Source organism: Tubulanus polymorphus, chromosome 8 (genome assembly GCF_964204645.1).
Source record: "Tubulanus polymorphus chromosome 8, tnTubPoly1.2, whole genome shotgun sequence".
In the NCBI taxonomy this organism is placed as follows: Eukaryota; Metazoa; Nemertea; class Palaeonemertea; order Tubulaniformes; family Tubulanidae; genus Tubulanus; species Tubulanus polymorphus.
Genome location: NC_134032.1, coordinates 7,943,692 through 7,969,443, shown reverse-complemented (window position 1 = coordinate 7,969,443; position 25,752 = coordinate 7,943,692). Strand labels below are relative to the sequence as shown.

The following is a 25,752-nucleotide window of genomic DNA, read 5'->3' as shown; positions in this document are numbered from 1 at the left end:
TTCATCACTTCATACGTGGAAAAGGGTGTTGAAAAAGTTCCTCGATAAAAAGGGCACTTAATGTAAAACAAAAGCACAAATACAGTAAACCTTGCGTATAACGCCCTTGCATTCTCATCAAAGTATCCTGGTTCCCTTGCATCCGCCCTGTCCAGATTCTTGATTCTCCAGCAGCTAGGGGAGATGATTGTGGCCTCAAGTTTTGTTAATAAACCGCTTGACTCGAACTCCTTAAGTTTGTACGTACCGGTATGTTATCCTGAATGTTGATCAAACAGTCATCGAAAATACACGTTTTTCAGTTTTCATATAAATAGCGCTATATTTCTGTCATAAAAAGTTTCTATATCAATAATGAAAAAAGCAATATTCTTTCAATATGGACGCAATGAATGAAAAAATAATAATATTCATCGAAATGTTTGTTCGATAAACTATAAATAATCTATGAAAACAGCTACAATACATAATTTTGTCGGCTAATTCAGGAGGGTCATCCATTTATTTACACCCAGGGGAGGCAGGCCTGGGCTATGTACAATGTTATCCATACAGGATCGGATGGCATATCAGGGGGCCGCTTAGTGACCTCGAGATTTGGAGGAAGGGGGTTTAATTGTTGAGTACGAGGACTGAAAGGGGCTCAGGGATCACAAGCACTGAAAGCGCGCAGACAAATCTTCTTGGTCCCTGATTATAATATTGAAAAGAAATGATGGATACCTCTATGATTCCCTAAAACGCTTATGCTTCGTCATCAGTTACGCCCACCCAGAAATGGCAAGTATAAATGGCTATTTTCACCATCAGGTAGGGCCTAGCTCTATACATAATAAGGATGACCCCCAGAGCGCAAATATCATTTTCTATATAGTGATCATTATATAAGAATTGTGCCATAATTTTCTCACATACAGCGGACCTTGTAACTTACGAACTCAAGAGACAACAATTCATCGGATAGAACTGAATTAAGTAATTTTTCATGACCTTAATAAGGGAGTACTGGATGAATTTATTTCACAGTTTCAACTGCACCTCATCTTTGAGTTTGAATCGATTCAATCCATTTTGTGTAAACTAGGCCTGTGTGATACAGTAGAATCCCTGCTCAAGTCAGATTTTTTGGGATTGTTTAAACTTTTTCTGCCTTGTGCGATATTCGAGTTGGATGTTACTTCAACAACAAATATACATAAAAGTTAAACAAATTTTTTTTTTTCAACACCCTCAACCCGCTAAGCGCCACGCAGGGCATTTATAAGCGGGTTCGATGTTTGTTTTTCCCAATGGGGTTCGAGACCAGAGAAGAACCTTCGACCAAGAAAAATTCAAATTTTATGCGTACTTTTATGCGAGTTGTGATATTGTGTTGTGACGAGGTTCCGCTGTAGTAGATATAGATTTTCTACTACGATAAACTTTGAGAGCACCACCACGTGTACGTGGTAACAAAATCATTCCGCATTCACACTAGATTCAGCGCTTACGACGTACCGTACGTCGCTGGTGCCGGATTCACCAAAATACCGCGCTTTCACAGACAGTTACGAGTCGGCAATACGGTAAGTAAGCCCAGTATGGTAGTCACCCGGTGTGCGGATAGAGGGGAGTGTAATAAATGTTGAGTACATTGTGCTACGCGGATGTAAATACGTGGCTAGCTACGCGCTGAATCTGCGTTCACAGGACAGGAAATACATTTCGCGCTTAATAGGCCGCGTACTGGTATGGAACTGAGTAGGCCTAAGCCGCGGATAGGCCTCGAATAATTTCCAAGTGTGAATGCTTAGTACCGTACTGAAATCCTAGTTTGAACGCAGCTATATATGTCTTAAACCTTTAGAGAATGAATGTATTAGGCGTACAAATACATTGAAACCCTTTAAAGGGTCCATATCTTCATATTGTTGGGTTCGAAAAATAAACAATTTCAATAATTTCTATTTTCTTTCGTTTTCATGCTCCTAACCTGCTACTGACATGTTTCTCGCTTGATTCAAACCGTTTAATATTGACCTCCTGTAACGAACAAAACAAAAATAAATGTGTAGCAATGACCTGCAGTCAGATTTATGAATTCGAAAAATAGAATAGGAGCTCTGAGATAATCAGCGGCGAGAAATTTAATAGAGAGGCACATTAGTATGTATGTATACCTAACAACATTTGTGGAGGAATGGCCCAGTTCTGCAGTCTGAGATATGAATTCAACTTCTATTTCTTTATTATACACTAGAATCTGCTTAATTCGGATCATTTAGGATAAAAAAATTCATCCTGTTCAGGGGCGGATCCAGGGGGATGGGTAGACAGTATTGGAAGGAAATTTAAGGGCACCTTTCTGATCTTAGGGCAACCCAGTATCCAGGTCAATGCGAGCGCCGAAGGCGCGAAGTCCTTAGAGGGGTTCTGGGGGCCCACCCCCATAAAATTTTGAAAATATGGTACCATTTAAAGGCTTTTAGAGGGCTTCTAGAGGCTAGGAGAGCAATCCAGAATAAACGAATTCGAGACAAGATTTCAACACGTGCGGATAAAAAATGAAGCTGGCGAACCCATGAAAGAATGGTTGTCGCCAACTTCGCCTAGTGCCCCTATAATCTTTAAAAGTGCCCCTTAACAATTATACAGAATACGGCTAAGTGCCCCTTCATTGTTAACAATCGGCAAAAATTGCCTCGTCTTCACATTTATCCTTATGTCGTGTGCCATCTTCCAAACCAAAAGTGCCCCTAAAATTTTAAAAATTAGGCAAAAAAGTGCCCTTTTCTTCAACAATTTCCGCGTATAGTGCCCTCTTCTATAGTACGAGTGCCCCTTAAGCCCTCCCTGAAAAGGCAAGGAAGGACAAGGTGCCCTCATCTAAAGCATGAGTGCCCCTTGCAAAAGGAAAGTGCCCTTTTTAATTTATCATGATTAAAGGCTTTACAAATATGATTATCTCTCCTCACTTTCTTGGCAGCAGTATATACCGATTAATTTATAATTATGCCCGGATTACGGACACGGAATTAGCGGTTGTTGAGATAATGCCGTCAAAAATATTGCCGGTGAAATTTCGAAGGGCACTTAAAAATTCTAGACCGTATTGGGCAATACGGCTAATACGGTCTGGATCCGCCCCTGCTGTTTAGCGAAAATCTGGATTTAACATCATTTTCTAGTACGTAAATGAACCAAATGGATTGCAAATTGCCCGGATTAGACCAAATCCCGATTGAGCCGATCTGAATTAAGCGGGTTTGATTGTAGTGACATGTGAAATTTATGCTATGGTCAATACCCATAACCTGCAACTAGCCCTACGGCGAAATTACAAGTGACAATATTTACAACACAGAAATTAGTTGGCGAAAGCAGTTATTTTCAAAATTATCTAATGCAGAAATGCGAAAATTTACAGGAGTTCATGTTTAATTGAATTCCTCCTTTATCTTTCTACCATAGTAAAGATTCATTGGATGGTCCTCAACTTCACGAAAACAGTGATTTTCAGAAATGAATATTTCACTGCTAAGTTTTAGTTTGGCAATTTTCAATACCTGTATATGTCTTCGATTTGTGAGATTTGAATTTCGTCTTTGTCGCTGCAAAAATAGAAAATATTCACTTCTGAATACATGTACTTCAAAGCATATAATTGAAGAAAAGCCAAATTCAAATTCCAAGTTTTGCCCTTCATGTATGACATGCTATAAGTAAATAACATGCGTAGACATGTAGTATTAGTGTACATTTTAGTTAAAAATAATATATGCCTGTTCCTCACACGCAAACATGCGCACGTTTGACCATACTCTCCTGATGGGGATTCAAGCACACCTGGTCTAGTGAGGCATAGTTTCGTGCCGTGACTGAGTCTAGCGATGCCATCAGGTTCAAATCCCTGGCGAGGAAGGATGATGTTTGAACTACTAACCTCGATAATTTTCCCAATCGATATCGCTGACCTCAGAATCATCGGGAATCGCCCACGAACGACCCTTACTAGCAAGAACATCAGGAGAATCGACATTCCTCTCCTCAAACTGTAATTATAGAACAAATCAATCAATTTCATGTAATCAACATACTCGATATCTATTATGGTATCTTTTCCCAACAGTCTATAGGGCTAATTTGATGATGTCATATGCAGGCATTATTTTCTGGTGGTTTCTATAGAATAATTGATGATGTCATAGGGAGATTTGTAGAGGTAGCCAGTACTTTCTGGATGTAGTCTATAGGAATAATTGATGTCATAGGGGGCATTATTTTCTGGAGGATGAAGGAATAAAATAATTGATGATATCATTTGGGGAATTAGAAGGTATACAGCCAATTGTTTCGGAGTAATCAATATATGAAACGATGATTGATGTTTTCCAGTCAGTGTTGGAGACTTTCCAGGGTTCCTACAGTGGCACCATTTTCAAATTTGAGGGATATTTGATGGGCTTTGAGAGTATAATCACCAAAATTCAAGGGCTGTTAAGGGTCAACTATAAAACTACACGTAACTGTTTTCAAAGCCCAACGCATATGACACAGGGAAATATAGAAACTGAAGAGGGAAACACGTGTCCAAGCATTTCTCTGTGTTGTGTACATTAACAAGAAATGAGAAATACGGTTTTTGGAATGAGCGCTTCGGATATATCAAACATCTTTGTTTCTAAGGTTGGATCTAGGACCATCATAGAATTGGAATGGTCAACCACGTGAGGGTCACGTTTTTTGTTTTCTTTTTTTTTTGGAAGGGCCATGCAAGGGTCATGTTCGTTGTTTTGTTTTTTTTTTCTTGTACAAAAAACAAAAGATACCATGGTTATACACAAATTTTGGGGATCTGTAACTCAGTTAACCTCATATCGTATCGATTGTCATGTGATAAAAGCACATGGCTGCAATGGGTCTATACTTTAGTTTGGAGGTAATTCGACGCTGGAAAGATTTACGCAGGGCTGAGAAACTTTGAAAAGTGCTATCAGTAACAAATTCAATTTTTTCCAGTAACATTTCATTGAAGTATGGAAAAAAATGTTCAAATGAATCAGTAATCAACAAGAAGACCTTCGGGAACATCTTTGATATTACTGTATGCATCAAACAAATCAAATCAATATTTCTCGTTACACATAAGTAACGAATACAGATAGTCAGGTGGAGTTGGCAGCTCTGTTCACTGAAGCAGCAATCTTATCTGGAAGTTCAAAACTTACGTCGACGGAATCTTTACGAGACCAAACGGGTTTCGCGGTAGGTAGAGACGTGTCGTCTGTGCGACTGGTATCCGGGGCAACCGGAGGCAGACCAGCGACGATACTCCCAGTGGCAACAACACTGTCAGCAGCCGGTGCTGTTGGAGTGGACGCATTCACCGGAAGTGAAACTACGCTTTCATCGCGAGATGTCTGCCTGGAAATTAGAAAAATAAAATAACTATGCGTAAACAGAAAGAATACAAACCAACTGAAAGAACTAATAGTTAACCCGTCAGCCCTGAAGCCACCCGCATCTGCACCGCCTATTACTCCTTAACCCCTTTCAGTGCTGGCTAATTAATACCCTATGGTGCTGAAGATAATTTGAAAATTCTGATAAATTCGACCCTAGTGTCATCTTCACCCGTCAAGGGATTCGAACCCACTCTGCTAAAGCCGTTCCCCGAACCCCTTGACCTCACGAGTCGTTGGAGTCGTTACTAGCCGACCAGAATCAGGTCGGGCCAATCACAGCGCTTGTTACAAACGACATTAGGCATCTATGGAATTTCCCGGTAAATGGACCAATCAGCGAACGCGGAAGTATTGTCGCGTGTTGATATATGACGTCATGCGCAAAAGCGCCAGTAATGAAATCGCGAGTTGTGAGGCCAGGGGGCTGGTGGAAGCCAGTTCGGGAGCGATACCGGACCCCTGGCAAGCGAGGATGCCCTAGTGTGTTGAATAACGGGAATACCACTGTAGTGCGTCTACATCCTGGCGCAGTATATCGTTAGTTACTAATATTTCACTATGTTTGACAGGTGCTGCCATCTTTCAAGAGAGATAATTAGTAATTACTAATTAAATACAATACACAATTCAATACACCGCAGTGCGGTGTACTAGCAAAACCCATCACTGATTCGTACACCGCACTGCGGTGTAGACACACTGAAAGGGTTAAGCCATCCGAATCCGCCCTGACTCTTTTTGTCTGCTACACAAAAAACGGTTCAAATGGGATTCAAACCCATTAGTTTAGAACAAAAATAAACTAGACACCCAAAACGTCAAAATTCCGTACAAAAATCAATATCTTCCTATTTGAAATTCTCGAGTAATTGGAGTATGAACATGACAGATCCGCGCACTCACTGATGCAAGTGAATCTGGATGAATTTCGGGGAAAAAATGACACGATTTTGGTGGCCAACCTCGTGAAATCTCATATCATATGAAAGCATAGTGCATTTGCAACAAAATGACACAAACTCGTAGTACATGAAAATCAACCGGAAATAAGCTATTCTGTATATCGTAATAAATGTGTATTTTCCCCTTGAATTTTCTGAGGAGTAATAGACACCACACATAGCGAAATTCCTGAGTACAAACGAGTTCTCCGAAATGAGTCGATACTTACTTATACATAGGGCGACCTTTATGGGGCACACCGGACGACTCGTACATGGGTAAACCCTTCCTCGGAGACAGCGCTTGACTTTCGGCTAAAATATATGTTCGTAAGAAAATAGATTCAAAATTCAAGATAATAAGATAATTTTCTGATTCAAATCTAAATTCATATCTACATACCATCGGTGTCGCCTTGCCAGACCGGTCGACGCTAAAACATGTATAAATAAAATAATCAGCTTATCGGGAGAGGAAACAGCTGAATGAGTCAACTGAGATAATTTCATACACGTTAGTAGACTCTGCTTGCCTCGGATCTCGCGGGATCAATTTTTCTCCCTGAGGCACCTAAATTGTGGGTTAGTTGGAGCAGAGATGGGTCTTTATTAGAATCAGAAAATTGGCACGCGATGATCCTAGGCAATCGACTCCACAGTAAACGGAGTCTGATTCAGGGTGGCCACATTTATTTGACGAGCCTTATCCTCGACTATTCCTGACATCCCTGTTTTCCCCGACTTGATTTGCTAAGAATCCGATTAATAAACACACAAATACGTGAGATATATATGTACATGGCAATTGTTTGATTTTATCTGAACATACCATTTTCAATGAAAAGAAAATTCACAGACTTTTTTCTCTGATTTGCTTGATTTGCAGGTATGTGGCCACCCGATAATAAAGCAAGATCATTTTCCCCCATTTATTGAGTCTACTCCCCCAGCCCCCCCCCCTGAGTTATTCAATACTCTATGCATACCGGTCCAGACACCTGCGAGACACTTTCAAATTCATCGTCACTGACCGGAGTAGGAGTAAACCGTACTGCTGATGACCTCGAAGTCTCACCTGGAAATATCAGAATAAGTCAGGAAAATAGGGCTTAGTTCGATGATGTCATAGGGCGAATACATGGAGGCGGTCATCTTTTCTAGAAACATTTCCGTCCAGACTAGAGGTAAGCAATTTCATAGCGCGATTTACGTAGGCAGACATGTTTTCTGTTAGCATCTAGACATCCTCCCCAGCAAGTATGCTCACTGGGGCAGGATTTTGTGGCTTCAGGTTTGATCGAATGACAGAGCATCTACAAGGATAATTTGATGATGTCATTGTCATAGAATGCTCAGATGCAGCCAACTTTTCGGGAATTGTCTATAGAGGTAATTCAAAGATATCATGGGAGGATTTATGACGGCAGCCACCATTTCTGTGTCTGGGACAATCTGATGATGTCATAGGGCGATGTATGGGTGCAGCCATCTTTTCTTGAAATATCAATAGGAGTAAATTGACAATGGCATCGGGTGATGTTTAAGGGGGTCCTTGTTGTTAGTGTCTATATAGTGTCGCTGAGGGAGATTTATGAAGGTGGCCGGTGTCTATGGGTAATTTGATGACATCGTAGGGTGATATTAGGTGGCAACCATGATATTGACGACATTCACCTCCATTGTTTTCAGGTTGGTTATTGGTAACCGGGTCGCTACCGGTAACCACGCGAGCGCAACGTGAACAGATGCTGACTCTCACTAACGGCTCTGGATCGGCGCTGAACGTCTGCAAAAACAAAACATAAATTTCAAAACTATCTTTGGCAAAAAAATATTGTGAACAAATTATCAATTAGTTCCTAGGTATACGAAGAAATGATTATCTAATGGTTAAAATGAACGTAAATTTAATCAAAAGTGCCAGAAATACTAAAAGTGTAAATACTTCAATGCATTAGTGATTATTCTATGAAAGATCTAAATTTTGTCTGAACTTTGAGAAATTAATTCCATGAATTTTTCTCCAGCCTGGTTTGGCTGAAAAAGTCAGATCTTAAAAAGGCCTTACCAAAAATATACAAAACAACTCATAGCCAACTAATATCTTGGTTTTTGTGAAGTAGTGGGGGCAGAAATTCTAGGGGTCAGCCAGTTTTATAGACTGGTATTGACATAAACCCAGGGTTAGTTCAATTTTCATTTCAAAAGAGAACATAGATGACAAAATATATTCCCGAAGGTCTTCTTGAAGCAATTAATAATTTCCATTGCCCATAGGCCCATCTAGGTTTGGGTAAGAGAATAGAGTCTGGAGTCTATTAAACCTGCAGACTACAATCAAAAGTATTAATGCGCATTTTCTTTAAGAAACACGATTAAAAAAACGAGAAAATTACCTTGAAAATACTACAATGGAAATACTACGAAATAATGAATCGAAATGCAACTCCAGTGAAGTGTTAAAAAATCAAATTTCAACTTTGTTATTAGTCATAAAAAAGCCATGGTGCAAAAAATGGTCAAATCGCAAGTGGGTGTTAAAAAAATATGATAAGTTTTCTACTTAAATCACAACGAACCTTCTTTTGAAGAGCAGGCTTCTGCAATTAATCAATTATTCCATTTATTAATCAATGAAGCACAGGGTGGCCACTTTCCTCCAATTTACAAATTGCCTGAGTTTTCTCTGATTTATCCATGTTAAAGGCCTTAACACAAAATTCCATGAGTTTTCCTGGATTTTTTCCGCAAAATCTGTCAAATTCCCTGAGTTTTCCCTGATTTTTCCTTATTCCTTGAGTTTTCCAGGTCAGTCGCCACCCTGAAGTACCAGCCTCGCTTATTCAATGAATTTCGGAACAATGAAATCATAAATCTGAGGTTCAGTGATCGGGATCATGCGGGACGGATGAAATTCATTCGTTATTAGAAATCTGAGGTACGTAGAGTAAAACGTGTTTGATCCGTATAGTAAATCCCGATCATATTCCAATCAAGGTTTACGAGATTTTGAAGATGCTGTAAAACCTGATTAACCCATAAAAACGGATTTCACTATGTAGTGTCTATCACTCCTCACAAAATTCAGGGGAAAATCCATCCACATTTATTATCTTGTAGTAAATAGTGAAGGCTTTTACATGATATAAGATTTGATGAGGTGGGCCACCAAAATTGTGACCTTTTATGCCCCCCGAAATTCATCCAGACTTTTTCGGAAATAAGTGAGCACATATAGGTGAGCAAGCCGATCTGTCATGTTCATTATTCCAAATACTCCAGAATTTGTAATACCGGTAGGAACATGTTGATTTCTGTACGGAGTACCGATGTCTTGGGAGTCTAGTTTATCATAAGCTATTGGGTTCGAATCCCACTGTAACTGTTTTTGTGTAGCAGACGTAAGAAGAGCCAGGGCAGATTCGGGCGCCTTGAGGAGTATAAGGCAGGGTGAATGTTTGAGTGCTAATAGGGTAATCCATATCATTAAAGACGAATGAATGCGAGGAAAATCTTTTACCTTAGCCAATCGGACTCCTGTGGACTTCACATTGCGAACCCCTTCATTTCGCAAGTCGTCAGCGCTTTCTATGATAAAATGAAATTTTCAGACCGTGTGAAAATATTTCAAATTGAAACTATCACCGGTTATTAAAGGTTCTCGTAAATCAAACGTACCCATCACGTCGACCGCGTAATCGACGTCGTAATCCGGTCGGGAATCGTCTTCGATTCCGGAATCGGCGGCCGTCTGCTTGGCGACTAAATCCTTCAACTGCGACCGGTGGCGGTTCGCTTGATTCTTCTGACCTTTTAATTTGCTGCTTCTGAATAGGAAAATCAGGAAATATTCAGCGGGAAACGAATAGGCCTACGCGTACGAAGAAGAATGTATGGCTAGTGGTAGGGACCGATCCAGAGGCCTATTTTGAAGAACTTGTCGTATCCCAAAAGGGCACTTTCATATCCAAAAATGCAATATTATGTGTATTCGTGCACTCACGGGCCAGTTTTGAAGAAGTTATCACATCCCAAACCTGTACTTTCATGTCCACAAAGGCAATATTAGGGGCACTATCGCACTGAAATGCATCAATTATCTTTGTTGACAAAATGGAAAAGGAAAAACTTTGAAAGAAAAACCCGACCAGGAATCTTACAATTCAATAAGAGGTTCGTGGACCTTGACACTTCGTCGAGAAAATTAAAAGTTCCAGACAATCTGGGAAAATATACAAGGACCGGCGGCGGTCAATGTAGCTTCAGTTTGTACAATTGTCTTGCTTTTTCATGAATTCAGAATCTATCAAAAATACTACAGTTATGCTTAACAATACCGGGCACATAAGAATCCAGAAACAATTTTGAAATTTGAGATAATCATATTCGAATAATCCATTAAATGCAATACCATTCTATGCCTACTCTGAACATAGTACCGCAAAGGAACACACAAAACGTGCAAAAAAACCAATATTTTAGTTGTCCTTCAGTGCGGGATGTTAATCCCTTCCAATCAGTGCGGGATGTAAATCCCTTCCAATACGCCAACGATATAAGAAGTTATTTGTGTACTACTCCATCCTAATCACCAGTTCGCAGTATTAATAACCTATTTTTCGGGCAAACTGATTCTATTACCTTACCTTAAATCGTTAACCAAAAATTTCATGATTTGCTTAATGGATATGACCTAAAAAAATCACTTCCCGACAGTTTCACTCTTATGCCCCCAAATGGTTGTCAAAACCAAGAATTGAGCAGTCCATCGATTAATTTGAGATCATTATTTACAACCAATCTATTTTGCAACTACATTCTATTTCACTCCTTTCATCAGTTCGCAGCCCAGCGGCGCACTTCACGCACGCGTGACTCACACGTCGTACGCGCGCATTGTGTCAGTGTTAATATTCAGGCCTGCAAAAGGGCCTATGAAAAATATAGGAATTCAACCATGTCTTCAGCCGAATCATTTCTCAGAACAGAACATCCAAAAATTGTACGGAAAGTACAGCAAATAAGTACGACTCCTGTATCCTATTAATGACACCATGTCCACTTGTCCTGTCCTGTGGCATGGTGGATAATGGGTTTGACTCACAACCGCGAGGTTGTGGGATTTGAATCCTAGTGAAACCATGTTATTCAGGCAGGACACATATCAATGCTGGTTGACTCACTGATTTAACAGCATAAGTCCAAACTGCTAATAATAGCAGTAACTGGCAAAAAGTTGGCCAGTAAGCTGTACAAGATTGAAGTTAGACAAAAAGACTGGTACAAAAATGTCCAATCCACTCGTCCGTTTACGCTACATCGTAACCATGTAAGGAACAGCAATAATAGCATTTTTGGATGGAACATATTTTTTTGTGAAACTAGGGGTCCAGGGACACCATGCCCACTTGGGAAGTGGTTTCAAATGCTCAACAATCTAACAATTTCAACATTCAACGCCCCCTGGTGACCATTTACAAAAACCAATGACCTTGAAACTCACCACAATCATAGAACATGTCAACAGCTACGATTTTGTCATTGATTGTGATAACAAAATATGCCTCGTTACCAATTTAATATGGAAATACTCATTTTACTATTCAACGCCCCCTGGTGACCATATTCAAAACCCAATGACCTCGAAACTCACCACAATCATAGAACATGTCATGAACTACAACTTTGCAATTGATCATGGTAACAAAATATGCCTAGGTACCAATATAATAAGGAAATACTAAGTTATTCTACTATTCAACGCCTCCTGGTGACCATATAGAAAAACTAATGTCCTTAAAACTCGCAACAATCATAGATGATGTCATGAGCTACAACTTGCCAATTGATTGTGGTTACAAAATATGCATAGGTACGTATATAATAAAGAAATGCTAAGATATTGTATTATTCAACGCCCCCTGGTGGCCATATACGAAATCCAATTACCTTGAAACTCACCACAATCATAGAACACGTTATGAGCTACAACTTTCTAATTGATTGTGGTAGCAAAATACGCTTAGGTATCAATATAATGTGGAAAAACTTTTTCCAACTTACGAATGAGTACTGGTGACACCAAGATGGCCGCCAATTGCGTCATAATTGGCTGATGAAAAATACCTGTCTCAGGTATAAAATATCCCTTTCCAAAGAATACCCATCACAAATTGTAATGAGAAATGGCAAACCAGTAGGAAGCTACAGGACTCAGAATTCGGGCCAAAATTAACATTTTTGGGCACTAAAAAGGTCATAGGACGGCCATCTTGAATCCGACGGACCCAATTTTTGTTATGTTGATGGGCCCTGGGGGGATTCACATATATCCGAAAGATCAAGGTAAATTGATCAAAGCGTCTTCAAAATTTCCCTCAAAAAGTTCAAAAATGTGTAAAAAGTGCTGATTTTGACGAACAACAATGGCTGCCAGTCGGCCATCTTGATTCTGACAGGGCGAGTTGGGCTGAAGATGTGTCTAGGGTAGAAGCATGTGTAACCCAAATATCAAGACGTTACCTTGAAGCGTCTTCAAAACTTCCCAAAATAACTGGATTCCGTCTACGGACGGACGGACGACGGACGAAAAGTGAACGCAATAGCCCGCTGGGACTAAAGTCCCAAGTGGGCTAAAAATACCAAACTTTCAATGCTAATTACTTTGTAATTGGAATTTTTCATATTCTCACTGTTTCATCTTTGATCGGTAACGTTTTAAATGGCACTAATTGCACAACGAAAGCGGACGTTACAAAATATGAGTTTTGACGCACGGAATTTTGTGAACATGTTATTTCCGGACGGGTGTCCATAGTCATTATGAAGACTTCATCGACATACAATTAAGTCAAAAAGCTAAACCAGGGATGAAAACCAGGGATTATGAAAAAAGCGGGACTTTTGATGAAAATTTCTGTAAATTACTGAAATTGCAGCTACACTGCAACATAGGCACTAAGCTCAAAGTAAGTGGGGGTACCCAGCACGATTTCCTCAACAGCCTTGTTTCAACTCTTTAGATGGCAGCACGAAGTGGTTATTTTTTTACAGTAGTTTATATTGGCAATACCAGATGGCAGCATAAACGAAAATCTTTGGGCGAAGTACCTTCAAGCATGCTAAAATACTCAGTTTTGTGAGCCGAAACATAATGCCAGACACAGCAAACCTTCCAGCCCTCAATTTCTCGAAGGATCTGGGACGATTTGGAAAGCTCGGTTTTTTTAAATTTCTCATCACAAAAAAGCGGGACACCGCCAAAAAGCGGGAAATTTTCATCCCTGTACACTATTCCCATTTTCCAAATTGTGTTGGAATGGTGAAGGTTTCTCATTTCTCTCCATATTCTCTCTCTTTCAGTGGGCGCCTACTCTAGCATCCTTTAATGGCTTTGCATGGGTGGTCAACATTGGAAAACGTGCTCCAAATCTTTGTAATTTTTTTCCCTTCTTTTTGAAATATTTTTCTCCTTGATTTTATCGTTTTGCTTTTCCGTGAAATAAATATAAAAATTGATGTAACTTACACGACTGATTTTCTGTCGCTTTGGTTCTGTTTGCTTGTACGCTGGATTGGTAACTCATCAGAGAGTGGATCTCCGTAATGGGGTCGTACCGGACCGTAATAACCGGAACTCTGAAACGTCAAAGCGTTCGGATCATCCTGAAATAACCAAACGAATCAACTTTTCATACTTTATCATTTCGTCTTGTATATCAAACAGATATCAAACAGACATTTACCGCAGCCCTTTCTCGCGACCTTGACCTGTCTCTAGTCATTTGGCGAGTTTTGCCCGTGGTGCCATCTGTGCGAATATTCCACAGTTCATCGAAGTCGGCAGATGGAACTTTATTATCGGCATTCCACGATGGCCGAGATTTAACTGTATCTGTTTGAATAGACAATATGAGGTCATTAAGGGATTTATGAAGGCAGCCATCTTCTTTGGAAAGGTCTATAGCTTTGTCTGCCATCATGGCCCCTCATCATGACATAACCCCTAAAGACCTTTCCAGGAAAGATGACTGTCTACTATGTCATAGTAGTACTATGACAGAGTAGACAGTCATCTTTCCTGGAAAGGCCTTTAGGGGTTATTTGCTGTCATAGGGGGATTTACGGTCGGAGCAATCAATTCTGAAAAGGTGTACGCGGCGGAAATGTGATGATGTCATATGGGGATAACGCTTACGTGGTTTAGTCAGTTCCGGAGGGGAATGTTTAGTTTGTGGTTTGCGTCTGCTGTTCGTCTGCCACGGTTTCTCGTAGTTGCCGCGATCTTTAGCCCCGGTGACACCTCCATCTACAACAAAGAGGACAAATAAATAAATCACGGCATGAAACAGTACTAGCGATAGTGGAACTTCCGACACTACTACAGAAATTGAGAGGATTCCACCTATCATTACTAGCGAACTTGGTGTGTCCTTGCTTGTTCGGACGAGTAAGGATCCACCAGGTTTGCTACTGTCTGTCACACATGACATGTGGCGTTTCGTTCCGTAATTTTTTTGATATGTATTATATGTACCATTATCATCAAATGTGTTCAGTATTTTGCATTTAGAAATAACAATTTCTCCTTAACCCTTAACTTGCGGCAGGCGACAGTAGTCGACACACTGGGGAACTGCCGTAGGCAACTGTAGTCGACAGCCTGACCTATCTCGCGTTTAAAGTTTGTTTATGTCACAAGTGCCTCGCCGTAGTTCTTAACGCACCCCGACTGCCGATACTCGAGAATCCAAACCCGAAAGTAATTTCCACTTTTGATATTTAGAAGATTTTTTACCTCAAAAACGCCCCGTTTATTTGATATTTCGGGATTTCGATGATTATTCAAATATTAATGAGAAGCATAATAAAGGTTTTAACGATGGATTCAGTAATCTACGGTGTCTTTATTTATGAATATCGACAATGTAACACAAAATTGTGAGTATTCTGACTTTTAAGGGGGTCTTTTTGTGCTGGACCCCCAAAAATGACCCCATCAAGTGGACCCCCCTTTCAAAAATCGGATGTATAATCTTTCAGCAATATTCCGTGGCTATGACAATAAACTATTACTTTGTGAAGTTTCAATGCCCTATATACAATAGCCTAGTTTGGAAGTTATGAGGATTTAATGAGTAAATTTCAATAACATGCAAATCATCTGACACACACAGGACTTAACACTAAAGCTGCTGGCAGGTTAAGGGTTAAGTTGTTTTTGTTTTCATACATCAGCGATTCATTACTCAGTGGACACCCAGAAACATTGCCGACGTTATCATCAGATTCATTGGCATAAAAAAACACAGTAGGAGGCACCACACCACGGGCCGTCGAAGCTATTTTTCAGCAATAAGCGAACGTATTATTCTCGGCAAACCATCATCAATAGATGAAGCCAAAAACCAGTTTATGCAAATTTTTGGAATGCAAGATCTGTACTGAGCAAACTGAGAGATGTTTAACCCTTTTAAGTTCAAGTTTTTTACACTGCGACTACCCTAGAAATTGAATTATTTTCAGCCATTGTTGCGCTTTTCGAAAACTCATATTTGAAGCTATAAAGTTCAAAAACTATCAGTCCTATAGCTTAGTAGCGAAAAAAAAGTTTGTAGACAATATTATGACCTTTCATATGATACCAGGTTTGAGTATTTTAGTAACATAGCATTGGTCAGTATTTGTCAGATTCATCAGAGGCGGGGCCAGGACTTGGCCTTGAAAAGTCTAAAAACTCATCATAAGCAAAGATTTATAATCAACTTGATCTATATTCATGATTTTACCTTATTTATTTCGAAAAAATGACAAATTTTGACTCAAAATTGCTCAAAAACGATGAATTGCAACCATCAAAAATTTTTACGGCGAATAATCAACAGAAACGCCATCTAACAACTAATGATGTGCTATGATGAAAACCTGTAGGTGAAACAACGATAATTTACACTTTTCACAGCGCACGCCGGGGCACTACCTACGGTTGAGCATGAACGTGAAGCCAATGTTTTTCGGTCTCGAGCTAGGGTCGAGCATGAACTTAAAAGGGTTAATAAACACAGATAAACTGATTATTAATGAAATTTTAGAGCGAAACCTCAACACTTTGGGGATCATGTTTCGATGGAGTGGTGGTCCTCCGCATTCAATTCTTCTACATTTTTGTTATAATTGAATCAAATTATCCCTTAAATAAGTAATTTGTTATCATTATTGATGGAAATTATGCCAATTAGGTTTCACTCATTACTCCGTTAAATTCGAACTTTGAAATATTTTTGCAAAACCAATAATCATAACATCTTACCCACGCTGGCCCAGGCTACAGTTGAAGGTCGTTCACCTCGAAGGTCACCGGTGCTTCGTCGATTTGCAGACGCCTACAAATCAAGGCCACATTTATTAAAACTGTAGAGAATTTTGCTGTGAATATAATCAAAGGGTTTAGGATCAGGTACTGATAGATTTAGGGCAAGGGTTGAAACGTTTGTGCCGGCTACGAATCTATATGGTTCTTTCACAATTGCCATGGCTGATCCTTCTTATTCACTGTTATATTTGCACTCTGGCACACGGGAATGACACAGTTTCCCACTGGCTAGCAATGTGAAAAAAGTCAGCTTCATTCTCAATGCTCATTGGTCTATTTCGAGCAAAGGCTGACAATGTTATGGCTCCAGTACCAATTAGTAGTGGCAATGAAAGGCACTACTGCATTAGTGGCAGCGAATTTGTTATAGAGTATGCCTTACGTTGGGTGCGTACCGAAGTTCCCCGGTACCGATGTTTCCCGGTACCGATATTTCCCGGTACCGATGTTTCCCTGTACTGATCCAAAGCCATCAGCGATAAGCGGTCTGATGAATAGACATATTTCAGAGTACACAATTTTTCCAATAAATGATTTCAATTTTCAAAATCATTTATTAGAAAAATTGTGCACCGTGTAGGGGCCTAATATATTTGTCTATTCATCGGACCGCTTATATCGTGTAATTCTGGATTATCTTATCACCCTATCACACTATCGTTGTCAATCTGTTACAAATCCCTGATCTGATAAAGGGTTGATATACATTTAGAAAATAAAGAAGGTTGCATTCGAATGAATAGGATAGCAAGGGTTTCTGCTTGACAAAGGATTGGCCATTTTCTTAGGCTGGGAAATTGGATTCTGGAATTCATTAATAGTCTGGGGGAATCGGGATGATTTTTCCGACAATAACGACAACTAATTTTTGTTATTTCGTATAACCTTTTCTGCATCAATTTCAAAACAAACATTTCACTCTCTATTGATATTGATTACATAAAAAGGTTTAAATAATCTGGGCATCGCTTATAGTACTAACATCGGTGGCGGGAAACATCGGTAGCGGCAAACATCGGGATGACCCCCCTTACATTTAGGGGTTGGTTAAGGTCTAGAATAAAGAAACAGTAGGTTCAGTGTGAGCACAGGGTGTGGAAGGGTACAACAAAACGAGATTCAAGCTTCACAATAGGTAGGGTTTAGGGGAAGAAGACTTTTACGCAAGGTCTATGTCTTAGAGGGTCGGGCCAGGGCTTAAGAGGTAATTAAGGGTAGGTAGGGGCGTAAGGGATTATAAGATCAGGGACCATGCTAGTTCCAGGCTAGTTTCCCTAACTCGAGAGCCTAAATCTCTTCCAAAACTTACGGAGCCGCGCTTTCTTTCGATTTTTCTCTCAATCACAGCCGATAAATATATCAACGGATCATCCGGTTGCGTATGAATAATCTTAGCCATCAACTCCTGGGAAAAAAAATGGAAATTTATATCAAAACAAAAAATCATTGAAAATATAGGAAACCGCTTAATTTTGCCGATATGGTATTATTCTAATGTCTATTTATTTTCGTGTGACATCAATTTTTTGGGATATTTTGCTTAATTTTTCTAACACATAGGCCTATATAGCCTACCTCAATTATTTTCGTCTTAATACGACCAGTGAAACTGTGAATCTAGATAAACCATTGTTTTCATATCCATTTTATACTGTATTGAAGCATTGCATTTCTGTTGTTGAAATGAGAAAAGATCAGCCATTTTTGAAATTCTAACAACATGTTTCCTGAGTTGCCATGCATACGAACCATGATTTTTTATGATTCGAAAATAATTTCAAATAGAAGGCGTGGAAACATATCGTTAAAATTGATTTAGTTCGTGAAACGGAGTCTCTTTTCTTTGATTCAAATGAGTTAAAGAAGAGGTTTTAGCAATGCTTCAAAACAGTGTACCGATATATAGGATATAAAAACAATGGATTTTTCTAGATTGCAAAGTACAGTTTCACTGGTCGTATTAACACCAATTTGAGGTACTGTATTTGTTCAAAATTTTAAGAGCAATATCCCAAAACCTTGATGTCAGACTAAAATAAACCGACATTAGACGTTACGTTTCCGACATAAATTGTTATTCGACAGTAGATTGCCCGGGCGGACCACTTCTTCAACATATGGGATGCACGGGAAATGGGTTATAGAATTGATTCCAATCACGGGTAGAAATCCCCGAGATAATTGAAAAAAAGGGGTTCTTTATAAGAAAATTTCCGTGAAAATGAAAATAAGGGTGTATAAATTTCTAATATGTGACAAAAATCAAAATGTCGACAATTTTTAATTAGGCCTATCAGATTTCGGGATCAGTATGAGGAAGTTTCGGGATTCGAACCGTGTCTTTTAAACCCATCTTTTAACTTTCAAACTTGACTTGACACGTATCTTCTTCACCGTAAAAATGGCTGATCGACTCGGTCGTGAGCTGTGCCCAGAGTTGCCCAGAGTCTCCAGCTCACCTTTCCGAGAGTGGTTTTGTCCGATGCGCCTAATGATGTGGCTGCCCAATGTTACGCCACAGGTGTATCATTTTGAATGATATATTAGGTCTTTATTGCTGATAAGGCCCAGCAAAGAATACAACTTTTGCGGCTGTGTCATGTTTTCGGTGGTTATTACAATTTCAAGACGTGGAGAAACCCGAAGTAAACAAACACGGTTATATTTTCAACATTTTGATGAATTTTTGTTGTTTTTACAACTATCCATATATAGGAAAGTCGTTCATTTTGATCATGTGTGAACGGTAGGATGCAAATAAAGCTATTCTTTTCATTATAATGCTTCATAGTTTAACCTCCCTTCTTTTTGCAAAAAAGGGGCTGTTTCAATGAAATCACCCAAGATTTTCTCCGAAAAGGGGTCATTTGGAGAAACTCATAAAATCTAGGAAAGGGTTTTTCATGAAATTGAACGAGCGTGTGCTACCTTATCCTGAAACCAAAGCTGAAGGGGCTGAGCTGAAGTGAAGGAAGCGGTCCGTCCTGTGTCGACAGGAGTTAGGCCTTGCAAAATTAGATCATTTGGAGTTTATCAACACTCGAAGAGAGTTTAGGGGGTTTCACCTCTTCACCAAGGTTTTAGATAGAGTCCATGCAGTTTCGACTTTGACATCCAAGATCTCACAATCAAAGGAAAAATATCATTGTTGATTTGAATTGAATTTATCATACCTGTGACTGTGTGTGTGTGTAGCATTTTCGGGCATAAAATTTTTAGTAAAATTCATACCTCAAATAAGGCGCTTATTTGATGTTTTTCGAGGTAACTTTGAACTCTGATTTGGGACGTCATTTCTCAGCGTCGTCTCCGCGAATTTGGCGACGGGAAACTCGATATATGAAGCCGGATCGGGTTGATGCTAATCAGAAATTGGAAATTTGACGTTTCTAACCAAACAATGACCGCAGCGCCTCTCGATTCGATTTTGATCCGATTTCTACGGAAGCCCCTAGGTGACATACGAGTTACTTTTTTCACAATTTCGCGACTTATCATAAGTCGAATTTCGAGTTAATGATGTCGAAATTTCTTTTCATGTCGAATTTCGAGTTGATTATGTCGAAGTCCTTCGGCCAGTGTTTCAGTCGTAGATTTATTATCTCGAAATTCAACGGCAGTAACTCGAATTTCTACAAGTCGAATTTCACTCAAAATTCACAGGGACCTGATACAAAAGGATTTTGACCCCAGTATCCTAGGTACAAAGTCTTTTTATATATAGTACCTAGGACACTGGGGTCAAAATCGGTCTCAAGTCCCTGTGTCAAAATCCGCCCGATTTCAGCGACCTGTGATCACGTGAAATGATTATCTCGTATGTCACCATTTTGCTTATTCACAGTTCCAGCGCTGACAGATCACACATCGCATGTCAACATGAGGGCTTGGTTTATGGACACGATCGATGCGGATCAGAGGGAACTGCATATGACAGACCCTCCTCAATTCGTCGCGCTAGAAGACTTGAAAAAACTGGGACTGCTATATTGGAAAGTATGTGTACCCCTTTTTTGTCTGATGATTTGCATATGATAAGGTCAATACAAATCAACAGCCTGCTCTTGTAGGCCTTATGTCAAATTTGGTGTATTTGGTATCGAATTTATGCTACAATTGTTAGTGACACACAATTGAAGGACTATTTTCTTTGATTCTTACTTATTAGTACAATCGCAATTTCATCAATTCTTCTATGCCACACACAGAGACTTGACACAAAAGGATTTTGAACCCTTGGTACAATATAATATGTCAAAGTCGAAACTTGGTGAAGCGCACAGCCAGTCTTAAGTTTTAATGAATAAATAGAGGCGAGTGCCCTTCCCAACTCATATAGAATTCTACATTGTAAAAAAAACATTGGTTTTGCGGGGCACCTGTGTTCGGCTAAAGATTTGTTCCTAAGTATATCAACGGGTTGCATGGGTACGGAATTAATGGAACAACGGTATTTTAAATACGGATTATAGCGTATACGAATTTTACTCGAAACGGAATAGGGGAATAACGTTTGAAAAACGGGAGTAAAAGACTAATAAAGATACGATATGTTAAAAAACGCACGGCATTTTACTCCCAGGGATTGGCAAAATTTTGAGTTAATCATTCAGTACTTGTGTGTTGCGGGACGGTCATTATGTAACACGCGGACCGCGCGCGCGTTATTCTTCGGGACTCGACCCTTAGCGATGCTGTGAAACCGGTGCGCTTGTTCTGAAAAATTCGACCCGTTGCTAAGGGACTGTGCTTTTTGTGGGATTCGAATCCAGTCTTCCAATCAGTTTCTACGGAGAAATACGAACTAAAAATAACATTTTTTGACAATATTTTGTGAATATTCTTTGTAAATATTCTGAAAATTACACAAAATTATTTTGTAATCCATCATTCACGTATTTAAACTAGGCCTACCCGCGCGATGGGCCCGCAAGTTTCGACGAAACTTTTTGAGAAGGACGGTATGGAGAAATATAGAAAATTTGAATTTGCCTCATACGCATGATTAACTTAAGGAGCTTCCGGCTCGCGCCTCGCTGTGCGCTTATAAAAGTCTTTTTAATAGTACCGAGGATAGTTGGGGTCAAAATCCTTTTGTGTCTAGTCCCTGTGTTCGAAAACAATTCATTACAATCGCATTTTTCATCAATTCTACCATTCTGTATAACGATTCTGCAATCCGTGATTGTAGCGATAGCGATTTGACTATCCTAAAACTATGTTATTATTATAATCGCATTTCTCATCATTTCTATGATTCTATATAACGATTCTACGATCCTCTTACTATGCTGTTGAAGCGGTTGTAGCGATTCTACTATCCTAAGCTTTTAAATGAAAAGATATAATTCCTAATCAATTTACATTTCAATTGAGACTTTCATTAATATACTAACATTATAGGGTCTATAGGGTTAGTGTTTATCAGGGTTAGTGTTTAGCAGGTTAGTTGTTATAGGGTTAGGGCTTATAAAGGCTTAAGTGTTTAGGGGGATTGAGTTGAGAGGGTGAGGGTTTAATATGGGTTTAGTGCTTATATGTTTAAGTGTAAGTGTTTTTTTTAGGATTTGGGTTTAGACTAGAGGGTTGTGTGTTTTTAGGTTTAGGGTTTAGAATGTTATTGTTTATAGGGTAAAGTGTTGTTCAAATCGCTACAATCGAAATTTAAATAGATATAGAATTGTTAGAATTGCCACGTGGAATCGTAGAATTGATACAATCGCTATAATTGTAAAGTCCAAACTTAACAGGTCTTAGAAATGTTAGAATCGCTGTTTCATCTTTGAAGATTCGCTAATTTTGACGATTGTAATAATTATGTATTAAGAGTCGCTTCAATTGAACGGAGGATAGAAAAGTGGTGATTTTAGTGGATGCGCGATACCGCACCAAACTCAATCGCACAGCCAGAAAGTCCCATACCGTCAAGATCTTAGTTTTCATAAATAAGTACTCTTCAACGCAGTAATAATTTTACATGATTTTACAAAAACAAAAAAGGCACGGTCTGTGGTGTGCCTGGCGGTGTGTTTTTGGCGTGAAACATAGGCCTAACAGAAATCACGCAAAATATATTGATAAATTGGAATAATTAGAACGCATAGAAAATTTTGAATAATTATCGAGCGCATAGAAAATTGACTCCTGTGAGCAAAAATTTTTGATCACATATTATAATAGGCCAATAAAAGCAATTAATTTTCTGCGAAAAAATCATGCTGTGACTGATACATTATTAATTGAAAATTGAATGCATTGTTTAATGGGTTATGGGAAGTAGTTTGTCTGTTAAATTCGAAAATTGTAGACAGAAAAAAATCTACTAGACAATCTATTAGGCACATAAAACTGACGGTGTCAATAGTTAGGTTTACTCACTAGAAATTTGTTCCCAACAGCTAAAATGGATACACATGCCCGGACAAGTGGACCGCGTATTTGTTTGTGGAATAGGCCCCAAGTAGAACCACTTTAGATACGGATTATTGAATATAAATAAGACACCGAAATTTAAAGAGAATAACGTTACTAAAAGAAAATGTTTTCTTTGTTTAGTTTTCAGTTGATTTTTCAATTTGAACTTGTCAAATTTAAAACGAAGTGTTTTTGTATCTTTTTTTTAAAGTTGGACGGAGACAACTACGAACCGGAATTAAATGTAATTCGCGCCGATCGCGGCTATAATTACGAAGACGAAATCGAGGCCACCCCCGAAAAGCTGCCAAATTACGAAGAAAAGGTATTTGCAAGTAGTGCGATGATTAGATTGGTTCGAAACATTTTCTGACAAATATATAGGCCAATGACTACCAGTATCAGTTTTGATTACAAAACGTTTTCCGTGTATGTTGTTAAGCTTCGCGTATCATTTGAAAAACTCCTATCGAAAGTTTATGACATTATTCTTCCTATGGTCGATAAGAAAGGTAAAGAAAAGGGAACATTCTTGGAAATCATTTTTAGCCCACTCAGGAGTCTAATGCGTTCATCCATCCGTCCATCCTTTCATCAGTCTGGAAATTTGGAAAGTTCAATGGTTTTTCTTGAAATTGGGTTTATGTATGGAACTACCCTTGACACATCTACAGCCCAAAAACTGGTGCGATCAGATTCAAGATAGCGACTGGCAGCAATTGTTGTTCACCGATCACCTCCTTTTACCAATGTTTGAAGTTTTGAAGCCAAGTCTTGAAGCTGCTTTGATCAATACCCTTGATGTTTCTGTTGAAATACTTTTGGGGAAGGGATCTCTTACACATCAAACGGCCACGGGTTTTATGATCAGTTTTACGTAAGCCCAATTGGTGGCCATCTTAGCCTTGTCAGTCCTCATGTGAAGATGTGTAGTATAGGCCTCAGATAAAATTTTCTATCTATATCGGCAATACATGCATACCTATGTTGTAACTGCAATCAATCGTATAATTTGCCATTATGGCCATTCGTAGCACGGTACTTCAATTAGGCCTCTATGTAGGAATATTTTGTTACCGATATAAATTGCTACATCATTGCTCTTGACACGCTCTATGATTGTGATGAGTTTCAAGCTCATTGATTACCGGGTACTGCATTAATTCACCAAGTGGGCAGCGTGGTGTTCCTGGACCCCTAGTTTCTTAACGTTGTTCTAAACGTTATCAATGAAAGATAGTTTGAACTAATTGAATCGATCAAATTTATTTCAAATTCTTTTTTTTTCAGTTAAAGTCGTTTTTTACCGAACACTTACATTCGGATGAAGAGATACGCTACGTCGTGGACGGCAGCGGATATTTCGACGTTCGTAACAACGACGACCGCTGGATTCGAATCGAGGTTATCCGCGGCGACATGCTGATCCTACCGCCGGGAATCTATCACCGATTCACCCTTGATTCCAAGGTAAAAAGACGACGATAATCCTCCGGTTCGTGAGAAAAAAATCATGATTTCGTGAACTTATTTAGCATTCGAGCCACCCGTATCCTCCCTGCCACCTATTACTCGTCAAGCCGCCCGCATTTGCACTGACTCTTTTTTGGTCCACTACACAAAAACGTTCATAATTGGATTTGAACCCACCAAGACGAAAAAATTCCTTACAGAAATCGACATCTTCCTATTTGAAATTCTCGAGTATTTGGGATATGAACGCGAGTGATATTATGAGTGCTCACTTATTTACTAGGCATTTATCTATGTAAGTCTGGATGAATTTCAGTGGGCAAAACGTCACGATTTCGGTAGGCCATTATCAAATCTTATTTCATATGAAAGCCTTGACTATTTGCAACAAGATTAACACAAACTTGTTAAACATGAAAATCATCTGGAAATGAGCTATTCAATTCTGTATTATGATAAATGTAGATTTTCCCTGAAATTGTAGTAATAGGAGTAATAGAGGCTACATGGTGAAAGTCGTGAGTGCTAATCAGTTAACGTTGAATTAAGATTTATGAGTTTGAAAATTTTTTTTTTCACACGGACCTTGTTTATTGTCCATCTAAAAGACAAACTCTGGATGGACAAAATTTGTTGCATAAAACCCATACGTGCAGGTGAACCACATGCTTCACGTTGATATTTTTTACACTTTATTAGGATTACATAAAGGCACGGCGATTTTTCATTGGGGAGCCAGTTTGGACCCCTATTAACCGCCCGGCCGATGACCACCCGGCTAGAAAACAGTATATAGACGGAATTACTTCATCGTAATGGTGGGATATTTAGATAAGAAAAAAATGTAAATACGTTGTCTTGTACTTTTAATTAAGCGCTTATAGCACTGCTTGTCCCCTGCCTTATTGAGATATATAATTAGATCTTGAAATAGGTGAGTTGAAGGATGGTTTGACTGGGCAGGGGTGGTGCCAGTAGTAGCCTATGTACCTATATTTTTGGCCCGAGTTGTCATTTGTTCAAAACTATATTGCTGGAGAAGTTAAGGAGACAGAATTTAAGACATAGAAAAACTTTGTGTTTAAAAGCGATGATTGCGAAATACATG

The 25,752-nt window shown here is 39.2% G+C and overlaps 2 protein-coding genes across 19 annotated transcripts in view; one reads left to right on the top strand and one right to left on the bottom strand.

The window, feature by feature from the left end:
• Window positions 1–1,871: 1,871 nt before the first annotated feature.
• On the bottom strand, window positions 1,872–20,165 carry LOC141910038 (uncharacterized protein C8orf34 homolog). 4 transcript variants are annotated; one of them, XM_074800728.1, is made up of 17 exons: window positions 19,989–20,165; window positions 18,067–18,162; window positions 16,695–16,767; window positions 14,583–14,693; window positions 14,131–14,279; window positions 13,914–14,050; window positions 10,064–10,212; window positions 9,906–9,973; window positions 8,965–8,985; window positions 8,060–8,171; window positions 7,372–7,460; window positions 6,789–6,819; window positions 6,616–6,700; window positions 5,208–5,403; window positions 3,923–4,031; window positions 3,546–3,590; window positions 1,872–2,022 (listed from the first exon to the last, which is right to left on the bottom strand). In XM_074800728.1, exons 1-17 carry the CDS (start codon window positions 20,049–20,051, stop codon window positions 2,009–2,011), a joined length of 1,548 nt encoding a protein of 515 aa, XP_074656829.1. In that variant the 5' UTR covers window positions 20,052–20,165; the 3' UTR covers window positions 1,872–2,008. The 4 variants fall into 4 exon arrangements, with proteins under 4 accessions (XP_074656829.1, XP_074656831.1, XP_074656832.1 ...); XM_074800730.1 differs by having other exon boundaries at window positions 19,931–20,070; XM_074800731.1 differs by lacking the exon at window positions 19,989–20,165 and adding an exon at window positions 18,333–18,433.
• Window positions 20,166–20,590: 425 nt separating this feature from the next.
• LOC141910040 (acireductone dioxygenase-like) overlaps window positions 20,591–25,752 on the top strand; it is a 31,676-nt gene continuing 26,514 nt past the window's right edge. For 10 of the 15 annotated variants that reach the window (XR_012619812.1, XR_012619813.1, XR_012619810.1 and 7 more), the window contains exons 1-3: window positions 20,591–20,753; window positions 23,383–23,496; window positions 24,462–24,641. Coding sequence is in view for 5 of the 15 variants with exons in the window: in XM_074800733.1 (XP_074656834.1) it covers window positions 20,637–20,753; window positions 23,383–23,496; window positions 24,462–24,641 (411 nt within the window). In the remaining 10 variants the exon portion in view is untranslated. Of the gene's footprint in view, window positions 20,754–23,382; window positions 23,497–24,461; window positions 24,642–25,343; window positions 25,489–25,752 lie in introns of all 15 variants that reach the window. The other 5 variants (XR_012619815.1, XR_012619814.1, XM_074800737.1 and 2 more) reach the window with 1 other exon arrangement.